Here is a 14352-nt window from a genome sequence, read left to right as displayed (position 1 = left end):
GGCAACGGTAGCACTGAAGGGGTCTTCGTCCTTTCTTGAGGTGCTCTGTGTGTGCTATGAATGGTCCAAAAGTGATGTCCTTGTCGTATATGGTTGAGCTTTCAGGACTTCTCTTGAGACTCGCCAGGAAAATCGGGATTTTTGCGTTATCGGGTCTTTTGGTGAATTGTTTAATGGAGTTTACCGATAGGTTCAAATCTTCCAGTTTAGTTTGGATACCGTCGATTTTGTAGTCTATCGGTAGTCCTTTGATGATCACCTTCACAGGCTTGCCTTCAGGGAGGGGAGCAGAGTGGAATTCAAGTCCTCTTTCCTTGATGGGGTTGCTTACGACTTGGTAGGATTTTTTGTCTGGAGGGAAGATAGCAAGGTCGTCTCTTTGTATTTTGGCCTTTAGTTCTATTCCAGTTTCTGCTCTTAGGTCGTCATGAGGCTGTCTGAGATATTGGAGAGTATGATGGGGGCACAAAATTCTTTTTTCTTTGCTTCTAGGATTTTATGTTGTTTTTCAATCTCAGATTTGTTGATTAGGAGTTCTTTTTCCAATCTTTCAACTTCGTTTTCGGCTGCTTGAACTTTTTCTTCATAGTAGAGGTCACTGGATCTGTCAACCGCTTCGGAGTATTTTTGCCACAGGTAGTTGAGGATACCGGCGTCCTCTCTGGCTATGATTTCCTTTCTTGTTTCCTCAATGACGGAGATGAATTTTGCAATGGTTCTCAGGATGCGTCCTTGGATTTTGTTGGCGTGGGTATAGTCCAGTTTGTGCAGATCATGGCCTATTTCACGGTATTCCTTGAAGGGGAGCATTTCTTCCTTTTCAAGTAGCACAGGCATAATGGATCTTGCAGATTGGAATTCTTCCTTGGTCGTTTTGTCGAAGGGAAAGGGCTTTTCTTTGGTGTAGAGTTCCAGGTCCAGAATTTTGTTGTTGGCGTAGTAAATAGAGTTAGCTCTGGGATGTGGCGGAGGAGGCGGAAAAAGCTTTCCTCACTCGTCGTCTTCGGCCTCAGGGTACTCACCCGTTGCCTTGTCGTGCATCGCCGACGGTTGCTGCGGGGCTCCCTCGGCCGTGCCGTCGGAGGTCGGGGGCTTCGCCTTCTTGTTTCGTCTCGTCATCGAAACCGATTTTTCCCTCTGCGCTTGCTTGCTGAACGCCGAATGAAATAATTATTGGCTTGAGAAAAGTGTTTTCCGTTCAGAATTTTTCGTGTGCTTTTCAAGCTGTTTAAGTAGTGGAAGTAAGCGCATAGTGGCTGTGTTTTTATTTTGACAGCAAAAAAGATTGCTTGCGTTGACATTGGACATTTTTTAAAGAATCATAATTTTCTGCAGCAAGCATTGTTCATAATCAAAAGAACAAACTCGGGCAAATGAATATTTTTAACATAAAAGTCATCAAAAAAAAAAAAACTTAACCCTTCCGAAAATCCGCAATGCCCCAGTAGCGATCCTTAGAAAGCGGGTAGGAAAATGTAACTTAGACGCTAACGTGACTCACAGCATTGATCGATGCTATCCAAATTAGTTGGGGTATGCTTAGTGGTGGAAGCTCATGTTTCCCAAGGAGAAGGACAGTTGCTTCAGATTCATTTACCATCAGACCTGTGTTGTTTTAAGCAGAGGTAAGATCTGGTTTGTTAGTTAGACTTGGCGACTGTAATCGGAATATCATAACGCCTGAGGAATTTTTCTTTTGTATTTACATTTTTTGACAACTTACAAAATAAGCTGAACTGACACGTCTTTAAGCTAGTTAGCGCAAATAAAAGCAAAGAGGGTACCTATTTGCTTTGCCCTAACACATGAATTCATTTCATCTACCTATAACCTCTGATCTAGGTTCAAAATGAGAACCAAATAATAATTTTAAACAAATCACAAAATAAATACATTCAATCACGATATTATTAACCATTTTGAGTGCTTAGGATGAAAAATGGCGAAAGATTTTAATAATAGCAAGATAAAAATTTATTAGCCAGCATCACGGCGTATGCGGAGCCGCCGTCCTTCGGTGTTTCTATTATTACAATGCAACCCCCGAAAGGGTTCCCAAAAATTGCCTATGCCGACGATATTTCACGTCGACATGGCGGGGTATTGGGAAAAGTTTTCAACTAGCAATAGTCACGCCTCGGTAGAACCTCATTGGCTATGACACTGCCTCTGCGCAAAGCTGACGAAGGAACAAGTTTTTGATACTTATATCAAACTTGATCTGAATAAAAACTGGTAAAATTTGATGCAGCGCCTTTTTCCTCCTCTAATTTCTGTGTATCATATAATAGAACCGAGGTTTTATGCACAATAAGTTCATCATAATCTGAGAGCAAATATATACTTAAATATTTAAAATCTGCACAAAAATTAAAAAATTTCGCATCTGAATAAAAACAACGAATGGCCATTGTATTAATGCAGTTTTAAAACTTTTTGGCAATAAATTTAACATTTGTTGATAAAATGCACAAGAGGAAGCATAGAAATCGATCGACATGTAGTAAACCCGCAGGTCGCCCAATTTTTTTTTCTTCTGTATGAAGAACATAATAGTTGTTTGTAGTCATTCTTTTATGACAAAAAAAAAAAAAAAACATATAAAAGGAAGCCGAAAACTTATCCAGCATTTGCAGTTTTCATTTATAAAGTAGAATTCACACGAAGTAGAAACCATTATGAGCCAGTCCTGGCACTCTATTTACCTTTTTCTCTAAGCTGATAATCGCAGCTCAATTTGTTTTTATATTTCTCTAAAGTTTTATTTTATTTATTTTTGAGATTGATGTAAATAACCGTAATTTTTCAACTCGCTTCAGAAAGATCCAATACTTAATTAATATACTGCGCAATATTTGGTATTTCCGAGCTTAGTGTTTTGCTGCAACGTGGCAACACGAGAGAAAAAAAATATATGATAAATATTTTTAAGAATTAAGAATAAATAAGCTTAGAAAAAAAATTTGGTTAAGTTGCCGCGAAGTAAGCGGCAGTGCCTTAACCGTATGTGTGTTAGGCCCAGAGGCCGTTCCGTCCTTGTCAAGGGGAGTGCTAACCTTCTCTCCTTTCATATAACACAGTCTACAATAGCAGGATGACAATATATATGTCATTTAATTTTCTTCCGATTTAAAAACTGGTAGTTAAAGAAGTACGTTGTCGAATTTCAAATGTAAAGAAAAGATAAACGATTTAGAATGTGTAAAAAGAATGAGATGCACAGCTTCAACTTTTCTAAATTACATAGTTTTGCTTTTTTTACGTGATTTTCTTTTGCCTTTTCAGACTCTTGGTCATTAAAATTTTGCATTTTCTTCAGATTTAATTTTTGTTTTTGTTATAATGTTAAAATGTCTTTCATGATAATAAATTCCCTTTGACTAGTGAACTTTTAGAACAAAAAATGATACTGCAAATGTTCAATCATGTGTGACAGAATTGACATATTGTATAAATTGTGCAATATCATTGTTGCATTTAGGGTCTGAATTGCACAAAAAGATTTTTATTGTTAAAATCTGGAAAAGTGACAATGCTACCTATCAAGGAATTTAAATTTGAATCGATTCTGAGTTATTGAGGCAAAAAACTTTCCGAATGAAAACTTTAACATTTATAGCCATAGATGGCAGGAGGCGTTGATATAAACTGAGTCTCGATATTTTCTATAAATATATATATATTTATCGAAGGTTAATTAACATGACTTTTTTCTTTCGAACACATAATTTTTAATCAATATCATAAAAAGAATAATCATCAGAGGGATTTAAGTTAAAATCATATTCTGGGACAACCTGCCGACAGAGTTAGGATTCGTGAAAATTATCAGCAGATAGGTTTAGAACAGATTTCAGCCAATCAGATAGCTTCATTTTACTGCCTCTTGTTATAACCTTTGGGATTAGAAAAAATGCCATGATAACACACATGAGAATTACAAAAAAGACTCTTCGTATCTTTTTTGAAATTAAAAAAGAAAGAAAAACTTACTTGAAACATAAGGAAAAGAAAAAAATTTCTCTCATATTCTAACTATTCTTAAAGGAGAAAATGTTTTCGACAGCGCCACAAAATTGTGATTTTATTTGTTTGATTTTTCTCCTTAGGGAGAGGGGGGGGGGGGAATGTCGTTTATTGTTCTGTTTACCTTTTTGACCACGTGAATGTGGTTTTATCGGCTTTTCATTAGACTTTGTTACTAGAAGGTGACTGTAGTAGATTATCTGTTCTTCTCTGAAAACTTTTGAGAAAAAAAGCATGGCCGGCAAAGGTAAAGTTGGAATCGTCGGAAGGTAAGTTGGAAATCTGTAAAAAATTTCCATTTTGAAAACTCTCGTGAAGTGTCCAATTTGTTGCATTTCAAAGGGGAAAAAAGTAACACACGCCTGAAAATATCTCAGAATTGTCTTTCTCCCCTCCCCTTCGTATGCGAAAACTAATTATAATGATGAAGAAGATCGAAAAAATACTGCACTTTTTCTGACAAAAGTTTTATGTAATTTTTTCAGTCTTATCTTTTAAAGTAATTAAAATCCGCTGCTTAATGTCTTGTTTTGATCTTATGCAAAGAAAGCCATGGCGTCTAAGGGGCTTTTTTCAACCCCTTCCTATCCCTAATGTTTAAGCAAACCCCTCATTTAGGTTGAGTCAATTGTCGCTCCTCTGGCTTTAAAATACATAATGTTTTTACATATTAGTGGGTAGGGTTTTCTGGTAAAATTTGCAGTAAGTATGTAACCTTTGCCGCCCCCCCCCCCTTTCCCAGTCTTCCCTGAGAAATTCAAAATGGTGGGAATGACTATGATCTGTGCTTTAATCAAAACTGATCAGAGGAAGAAAATAGCTGTTAAACACTACCAAAAGAGAAAAACTACTGTGCAACTAGCAATCTGCTGTAAATTATCTTTTTAATAATTCCACAAATACTCCTCTGTTTCTCTAAACCTCATTTTCTCCATAGACCAAAATTTTTGGGGGGCACAGGCTTCGAATTTTAAAAGGGCAGGAAGAGCTTTTGCTGCCCCTCTCCCCCTGCAGACTCTAATTATAGTGGCATATTTTATGCATATGCATTTTGTTATTTCTTAAACTTTTTTTACATTAAGTAACCTTTTACAGACCTTGGAGAAATATGAAATGATAAATGATAGGCTTGGGGAGAGTGAGGAGGATCTCATGTAATACACTGTACATACTTGCGTTTAGGTCGATGTCACCAGGGTCGGATTGGTAATAAAATTCGGCTTGGGCATCCTGGGAAAACCGGTGACTCTCCAATTAATTTTAGAAAATTTGCATTTATGATTAAATATTTAATTAATGTTAAGGAACATAATGAATTATTAAAATGATTCATAAGTTATTCTTAACTGAATTGTTAATTTTATGGATTGATCAATTATTTATTTAAAATAAATAATCAAATACTAATTTAAATAATAAGCTAATGTTTATTAAAATCAATAAATTACATTTTGTTAAAAAGGAACAAATTTTTACTTCTAAAAAATAACTTCTAAAAGTTATGCTTTCATTGAATAATCAAATTGATCAGGGACTTGGAAGGTACCAGCAGTATGATCTTAATCGTAAGTATGTAATATTCGTTCAGAAATAGAAGGTCTGAGGATTCCCCCCCCCCCGATATTTTTTCGAATTTGTAGCTTTAAAAATGCATTTTAGACAAATTTTGGTTATGTTAGTATCAGAAGAGATTCGGGAGCTCTCCACATTCATTTTTCAAACTTGAAACTTGAAAAATGTAATTGTTATCTGATTGTATTAGGGAAAGGGGGTCCAAAAGCTCTCCTTTGGAAATTTCCTAAATTGTAGCTCTAAAACGCATTTCTAGACAATCTTTGGTGATGTTTAATGTGGAGAAATTAGGGGTCTTTTTTTGGAAATGTATGAAATGTGTAGCATTGAAACTGCATTTTAGGCTATCTTTGTTAATATTAGGGGAGGTTAAGTTTCAGAGTAGTCCCGGGCCGTTCCTTAAAATCGAAAATTTAAACTCAATTGTTATCTCTTATGTTGGGAAGGGGGAAGGGGTGTGTCACAGATTCACTTGGAAATTTTTCGAAATTGTTATTCAAAAAGTTTTAGACAATCTTTGGTTATGTTAAAAGGAGGAGAAATTCGGGACCCATGCAGATTATGTTCTTTGATGATATTATTCAGTGGTTCAGGACAAGGACAGATACAAAGGAGAGGTGACCGCCCTCCCTTGAGGGATATTGCAGCAGCAAATTTTTAAATAGGGTTCGTACACTTCTTCAAAACTCCTCCAATACTTCTTCATTTAGGAAAATGTTTTGAAGGGCCCTTCAGACTCCTTCATTTTGGTTTTAACTCATTCAAAACTCCTTCTTTTTTTAGTTCATGACTACATAATCTTCCTCTATGACAGGAACTTAAAATACTTCGATCAACAACTAACTTTGTCACTAGGACGATTGTATAAAGGCAATTTTAATGTAGTAATTTCGTTCATTTATTTTTTTTATAAAGATGTTATCCGCAAATTGCTCATAGGTAAGTCATAAAAGTTGAAGTTGAAAATATTAGATAATGAAGATATTTCATAAGTGAAGTAAAACATGCTTGAATGGTGCTTGGCTATTTTGTCAAGTTTTATATGATGATTGTTTTTCCTTCCACCACAGCAGCAAAAGTTAGGTTGTCTAGTTATTATTAAAATATTTAAAAATACGTAAGGGAATGTACTATATTAAAAGATTGTGTTAAAAAAACAATTGTTTAGTACAGGTTCTCTCGTACTTTTCCGACTCATGGCACTCTTTAAAGAATTAGAATTTTTACACTGCAACTGCATCCTCGTCTGTCTCTGTTATAAACATAAACACATGTCAAAATTCTCCCCACTGCTTGGAAGCCTTATTGAAACAAATAGATTACCTATGCAGCAACAATGCTGACTTTACTGAAGAATGAAATTGTAGAAATTTTGTTTCTGAAATGTTCAATACAGTTGAAGACCATTATAACGCCGACCTGTCTAACGCAATTCTCTATAAACCGCACTACTCTTCAGAAGTAAACAATAGGTTTTGAAGTTTAAAAAATCCCTCTGATTTGCTTTGCAAAAATAAAAATTGATAGGCAAATTAAATTTTAAAAGTTTTTCATCTTTCCATCTTATTTCAAAGCTTTTAAATTGAAAATTAGTACACATAGTCAGACTTAGATAAAATGAAAAGCTTTCTGCGAACACAAATCCTAACTGGAAAATTTTCTGCAAATAATTATTTTGCCTCACTCACCCTTGAATAAAAAATTAAATTTATATTCAAATATGAAAGAGACAAAAAAAAAAGTGCTTTAAATCATTACATCATTTAATTTTTTTTTTACAATAACATATAGTTTGCTTATTTTTCACCAACTGAACCACTGCCAAAACCATTATTTTTTTTTTACACATGTGCTTTAAAATGCTTTTGGAGAAAGGCTTTAACAGAAATAAATTCTGGGATTTTCTTAAAAATTCCCTTTAAAAAAAATAAAATATATATATATATATATATATATATTTTTTTTAATCAACGGTAGCAGTTTGAAAAAAAATTTCTGCAGAGCCAAAAATTTTCTGCGAACTCTGTTCGCGCGTTCGTCTATATTATGTAAGACTGCACATAGTAAACAGAAAATACCAGGTGGCTCTTGAAAATGCAAACCATGAAGCTAGCAGAAGTGCAGGATTTTGATTGTGAAACATATTTATTTGTGAATAACTAATTGTAATATTAGTGCTTTAATACTCATTGCAGATAAAACTCATTCTGAAGTGCTAATATATAGATATATTCTGAATATTAGTTTCAAAATTTGTGAAATGATCTATATAACGCAAAAGCTCGGGTCCCAAGGTGTGCGTTATAACGGTCTTCTACTGTATATGGAACTTGCATACATATAGCAGCAGCAGGGCCGGACTAACACTCCGTCAGTCCGTGCCCCGGCACGGAGCAAAAAATTTGAGGGGCGCAAAATTACCTAATCAAAGTAAGAAAGTATCGCAACTGAGTTTCTGTAAAAATAAAATTTAGGAAGGGGGGAAAAGAGAAAAAAAAAATCAGCAAACAAAATCCTAAAAATGAAAATTATATAATTCATACATGACTAAACAGTTTTCAAAGTTTCTCCACAAAGTGAATGGGGGAGCAGCATTAAAAAAGGGTTGAAAAACGCTTCATAAAGCGATAGTGGGAAAACATCCATAAAAAATCCATGTGTAAAACTGCTCATTTGTATTTATAAAAAATGTTTCCACAACATTTTTTTTTTTTTAATGCAAAATAGAGTAACAGAAAGGCGCCTTTCATTCACAGATGAAGAGGGCGCCCCGTAAAGCCTCCCGATCGTTTATTCTAAACTCAGTCGAATAATAATCAGTCGATCGGATCCTCGCTTGAAGGATTTTCGAAATTCAAAAGCGCAAAGTCACACTCTAGGGGGTGTCACCAGGAAGTGTGACACTAAAATGAATATGAGAAATTTCGATGTTTCAATCCTGAATTTTATTTCCAACATGAAAAAAAAATATTTTTTTTCTATCAAACATATTGGTCTCACTAGAAGGGCATTTGAGGCGGCTGGTACTCATATGGAGTGGGGCGGGGGGGGGGGGGGCAACCAAAACGCATGTAAGAGTTCCGGAAAAATGTAAATACCAACAGAAATTCGCATATGTTTTATAATCTCTCAAATGCATTGGTATCAATACGAGGGAAACGTTTATTTCGGATGATATCCCTCTCGGGGGGGGGGGGGACACAATTTCGTTTTGTTTATGAATATTGTATGAACTTCGTTTCTTTCATCGAACATTGAATAAGGTTTTTTTTCGCCTTCGGTTGATGGGGAGGGGTGAGGGGTGATAGCCCAGATTACCACCACGGTTGACATCCAAGTTTGCTACGCCACTGATTAAGTGTAATTTAACAATGCTGTAACAGAATATGGTTTTTTAACAGATCAATTTTTTTTTAATTGTTAAAAGATCTTTTCTGTCTCTTGTATTTCGCATTTCTTAGTAAAATCTTATTCAAACAAAAGTAAACTACACTTAAAACGTTTTATTTTGATCCTAAATTTATTTTAATACTGGTTAAATAGTGGAAAATTATGTTTTGTATAACGAAAATTAACCGCTTTATTTGCTTCTGGTTCTATCATAAAAGCAATTTTTGTTACAAGATTTATTTCAATATATCTTTATTTAAACTTTTGTTTCGCGTTTTTTACTGCCACTATTTGTAGTTATAGTGAACTTTGGTAGTTGCTTGTTTTCATTTTTTCTGCAATCATTAGACATTATTTTTATTCAAAAATGTATTACCGAGGAGATTCATAGAAATGCCTCATAAATCCATGTCATATCGATCTCTGAAAATCCCACGTTACATTAGAATGGTATTTTTTTTCATTCAATAATAGGATGAGAGAAAATATATAAAAAATGGCGATATAAGGGAATGTATTTCCTTTATTTGTAAGACTCAATTTAAAAGCTCATGAATGATCTTCGCAACGAAATAGCTTTTGTGCGTCCGATACTTTTGAGCGCATGTGAGAACGGATGGGATGGAATCATAGGCGGCTCGTGGGGGCAACTGCCCCTCCTTTTCAAAAGCAAAGGGGCACTGCCCCTCCGTTTTTCTAACTTCAAAGTTATAGATCGACGGGAAAATGCTGGTGCTGATCGATTCACGTGTTTAAAGAAAGAAGAATTGACTTAATAAGGGTACTTTAAATGTTTGTCACGTTTTTTGATGAAGATTAAATTGGAGCTTTGAATCAAAAGAAGGAAGTCTACTGTTGATATTTGTCTCGAGATTTCAAGTCGTGTCCCTAGGTTTTTTTTTTTTTTTTTTTGAGACGATCATTTAACCAACAACAAAAATACCATAGCCCAATTTTATAAAATTTAAAATAAAATAATAAATAAATAAATAAGGGCGCTGCCCACATCCCCCCTCCCGTGACTTCTCTGACCTCCCCCCCCCCCAAATTTTTTATGGACCAATCGCCCATGGATAAAATTGCCCCCCCCCCCCCCAAAACAGGCCTCTGGATCCGCCACTGCCGTAACCTGTTATAGCAAGTGAGAGAAGAATTAGTCTTAAGATTTGATATCTACCGCTCTAAGAAAGGTTCACATATCGAACGTTTGGGAAGCAAAACTTGTATAGTTTCTCCAGTAAAGTCATTGTTGATGCTGTATTGGTAATGTTTTCTTTAATATGCTGTGCAAGTTCTGGAGGGAATGGCCACAACACCCGGATGTTTCGCGGCACCCCTCACAATCTCTTGCGGCACCCCAGGGTGTCACGACACCCAGTTTGAGAACCCCTGATTTAGTAAATAGCAGTTATGATGTAGTAAAAAGGGTCATACACAAGTGATGTCATGTCTTGTGGGAGAGACGGGTTCGTGAAATTGTGACAAGGGTAAGAGAGGGGGTGGAAAAAGTGACATCACAGTTATTGTAACAATGTTTATAAAGAAAAATATGACATGTGACAAGAGGAGGAGTTAGGTGAAGCGTGACACTTAGTGATATAGGGGGAAAGGGGTAAAATATGATGAAAAAAGTCCGACATCATTTAATGACAGCCTATTAGTACTCCTTCAAAATCTCATTTTACTCTTTCAAAACTCCTTCATTTTATTTCTGAAATTGAGTACGAACCCTGTTAAAACTGAAATTCTAAAGTGCAAGCCTAAGACCACGTTAAGGACAGGAATGGGGTTCAAATCTCCCTCCTGGAAACGTTTCGGAATTGAAGTTTCCAAAATGTAATTTCAGAGGATCTTTGGTGATGTTAGGAGGGGGAGTACGGAAACCTACCCCCGGGCATTTTGAAAAATTTACGCTATTGTAGACACTTCAAGTAGTAGTTGTTGTTGGCGTGTCCGTAATAAACTACTATAGAAAGATTGGTGCCATTGCCTCGAAAGGTTGGACTTCTTTTATAACCGATAATGCAACACAAGAAAGATTTACAGCACATAGAAAGGAAATAACACCCAGGGCCAGGGCTCAAAAATTATATTGGCCAACATGCCCGGGGCATGTAAAAATTCCGATGGGGCATGAATCTTTTACCCTTACATGTTCTGCTGGGCATGTAATTAGTTTCTTTTTTAAATCAAGTATTGGTAATTTTATGACGACTTACGTACTATTTATTTAAAAAAAAATTAATGTCTAGAATTGAAATAATTTTTGAATAAGATATGAAGCTGTTAAATTATTTTCTTGTCTGATTATGCTATACGATAGATTCAAATATTTTTATCATAATACAATAAAAAAACTGGGCATGTAAAATTTGATTGTGGCATGTGTATTTTAGACTAGCACTGCCCAGGGCACGGGGGGGGGGGGATCGAACCCGCTACTTCCAGATTCCAGAATATATATGAAGCAAAGCTTCTACCATAGAGCTACGGAGGCCCCTCCTCAGGTAGTGTTATTAGGGTATGGAATATTTTAATGGGTTTAGTGATTTTTCTCCGGTAATTTTTTGAAACTGAAGTTCCAAAAAAGTGCAATTTTAGATGACCTCCGATCATGTTTGGGGGGGGGGGAATATTCCACAGAATTATTAGGAAATTGAAGTTTGGAAACGCAATTCTAGAACACCCCTTTCAATTTAAAAGAAAAATAATAGGTTTGATGACATGCTTGGTAAAAAATTTTATATTTTAGTTGTGTTTGATAATAGCAATGTGGTAGCTCTCCACCCCTCTCAAGCATGTGTCAGTCAGATATGTAGTAAGAGGTTAGTTAAAAAATTATCCGCCACCTCCCAGTGGCGGATCATGCGATTTTGGGGCCCCAGGCGCAACCTATCCGGAGGCCCCCTTTAATTGACACAATGAAAGTGATATGGTTTCCTATATTTACAATGCAAAAAATTATATTTTTTTTAATCAACAAGCTTTGGGGGGGAGGGGGCGGGGGATTATTCTTATTTAAAAAGGAAAAACAACGATATTTCTGACAAAAAAAGTTTTCTGCGAAAAATTTTGTCTTTGTTTTTTGGTAATTTAGGTAGTGCAGGGTGTGAGATCCGAACCCCAATTTCAGACCATCTAGCAAAATCGCAGCTTTCCCCTGTGTTGGCATAAATTAAAGTTAAGTTTAAAATCCAGAAGTTAAGATATTTAAACTAAGCCTACATTAACTGGCCGTGTAATGTCAAGTTGGAGACAAGCAAAAAACATGTTTCAGAAAAGTACATTTATTAAATATGACTAGAATAACATCCCCATAAAATACACCCCCAAAATATCATAACAAAAGTGGTTCCAAAATATAAAGAAAAATGTCACCAAGATGTCGATGCAGTCACTTGCCACTCCGAAGGATCAGGTAGAAAACTCACAAAAGGTCCGCCGAATCACACTTCAGGAATGTCCGAATGAAAAGCACCATTACACAATTCGTAGATCGGTGAACATCACAGGTAGACACGTGGAACTCACATCCCCGACATTTTAATTGGCCGGACACAACACAACAGGTTCTTCACCTGGATTCACTAATTCCAGGACTTGGAATATAAAACATCACATACCACAAAAACCCCCGCTAGCATCGCGGGGAAAAACCCCCCTACACGTGAGCCGGACTAGGCTTCACGTTCAGAACCAACCACTGGGGATCGTTGAAAGAAGAAAAACGAGAGCGTAGCGTGATCGCTTGCTGCCACTCGCCACAATATGTATGTTTTATCAACCAATGAGATTCCATGCCTCGATGACGTCACCCCACTAACTTCTACTTCGACCATCACTCATTTGCATATTCCACTACCGCGAATATTCGTACTCCTCTCCATAGCACGTGCGGTCAACAAGTGGAATTAATTCGAGTCGATCAGGTGACAACTCAACTTTTCTGAATCGACACATCGAGACATGCAATCTCCGATGGTTTCAGTAAACAGTCGCCATTAATTATGGCGTGGGGGAATCGTCGATTGAAGTGTTAGCACCAACTAGTTGACAGGTTCTACTTTTACCAGACTGGGCTTAAAGTAGGTACACTTAACTTTAGATTATTTTCTTTAAATTATCGGCTGTGGACCGAGAATAAAAACTAAATAAAATAAAATAATATTTTATGCTAACAAATTCCCCCCTTCTCGGTTACACAGCACGATACACTTCAAAACGACATGAAAACTGACATATTTCACACAACAATTAAAAATTTAAACACTTTTGAGAAACATTGAAAAAATTTACACATTTGAATATTAAACTTTTACATTTTCATAATTACCAAAAATGAGTTTGCACATTTTTTTCAATGTACCCCGAGTCAGAGGCTTGGTAAACGTATCTGCAGGATTTTCTGCGCTTTTCACATATTTTAATTCAAATGTATTTTCCTCTACTAAGTTTCTCAAAAAATGATATCTGACATCAATATGCTTTGTTCTGGAATTTTCTATAGGGGAATTTGAAAATTCTATTGCAGCTATATTGTCACAATTAATTACAGACCCGTTAAATTTATATCCAGCTATTTCAAAATGTGATGTTTCTTCTAAAATTCTTTTTAACCACACCACCTCTTTTGCTGCTTCTGTCAAAGATATATACTCAGCTTCCATGGTGGACAATGAAACACACTTTTGTTTAAATGTTCGCCAGATAATAGGTACTTTGTCAATGTAAATAATAATTCCCCCCATCGAAATCCTATCGTCCCTATTTGCAGCATAGTCTGAGTCAGAAAAACCATTGATTTTAATTTTATTTATTGCAGATAGACTTAATTTATAATAATTTGTATATTTTAAATAACCTAAAAGTCTTAATAAACACTGCCAATGTCTTTTACCCGGATTTGCTTGAAATTGAGATAATAAATTAACTGTATATGCAATATCCGGTCTAGTTTTCCCTGCTATATAGGACAAACATCCCAATAAATTGCGATAAGGTACTTTCTCCATTTCTTTTATTTCTTGGTCCGTTTTTGGACAATCACCTAAAGACAAAATTGTACCTTTCGCTATTGGGAGGGTCGAGTATGGGTATTGAAACTTTTCAAAATTTTCACAAACTGTCTTAATATAAGAATTTTGGTGTATAAAAATTCCCCCATTTATTTCTTCAAATTCTACCCCCAATAATTTTTTAGTTCTCCCTAATTCTTTAATATCGTAATGTTTTGATAAATCCTGAATTGTTTCCTGAATTATGATTTCATTTTTTCCAAAAATTATTATATCATCTACATACATCAATAAAAACACATTTCTGTTTCTTGTATAGACACAGTTACTACATTTAAATTTCAAAAAA

General features: G+C 35.6%; 1 protein-coding gene and 2 non-coding genes across 3 annotated transcripts in view; 1 reads left to right on the top strand and 2 right to left on the bottom strand.

Moving 5' to 3' along the window:
* Positions 1–2040: 2040 nt before the first annotated feature.
* On the bottom strand, positions 2041–2181 carry LOC129228796 (U4 spliceosomal RNA). The gene has a single exon (XR_008580980.1). It is a non-coding gene; the product is annotated as a U4 spliceosomal RNA (small nuclear RNA).
* A 774-nt stretch (positions 2182–2955) lies between these two features.
* On the bottom strand, positions 2956–3078 carry LOC129228854 (U6atac minor spliceosomal RNA). The gene has a single exon (XR_008581032.1). It is a non-coding gene; the product is annotated as a U6atac minor spliceosomal RNA (small nuclear RNA).
* A 1057-nt stretch (positions 3079–4135) lies between these two features.
* LOC129227487 (lambda-crystallin-like) overlaps positions 4136–14352 on the top strand; it is a 41078-nt gene continuing 30861 nt past the window's right edge. Inside the window, exon 1 of the mRNA XM_054862059.1 lies at positions 4136–4295. Within this exon, the coding sequence (XP_054718034.1) occupies positions 4261–4295 (35 nt within the window). The 5' untranslated portion in view covers positions 4136–4260. The remainder of the gene's footprint in view (positions 4296–14352) is intronic.

The sequence above is a fragment of the Uloborus diversus genome, chromosome 8, assembly GCF_026930045.1.
Source record: "Uloborus diversus isolate 005 chromosome 8, Udiv.v.3.1, whole genome shotgun sequence".
Classification (NCBI taxonomy): Eukaryota; Metazoa; Arthropoda; class Arachnida; order Araneae; family Uloboridae; genus Uloborus; species Uloborus diversus.
Note: the sequence above shows the minus strand (reverse complement) of the source record. Positions and strands in the feature narration are given on the sequence as shown.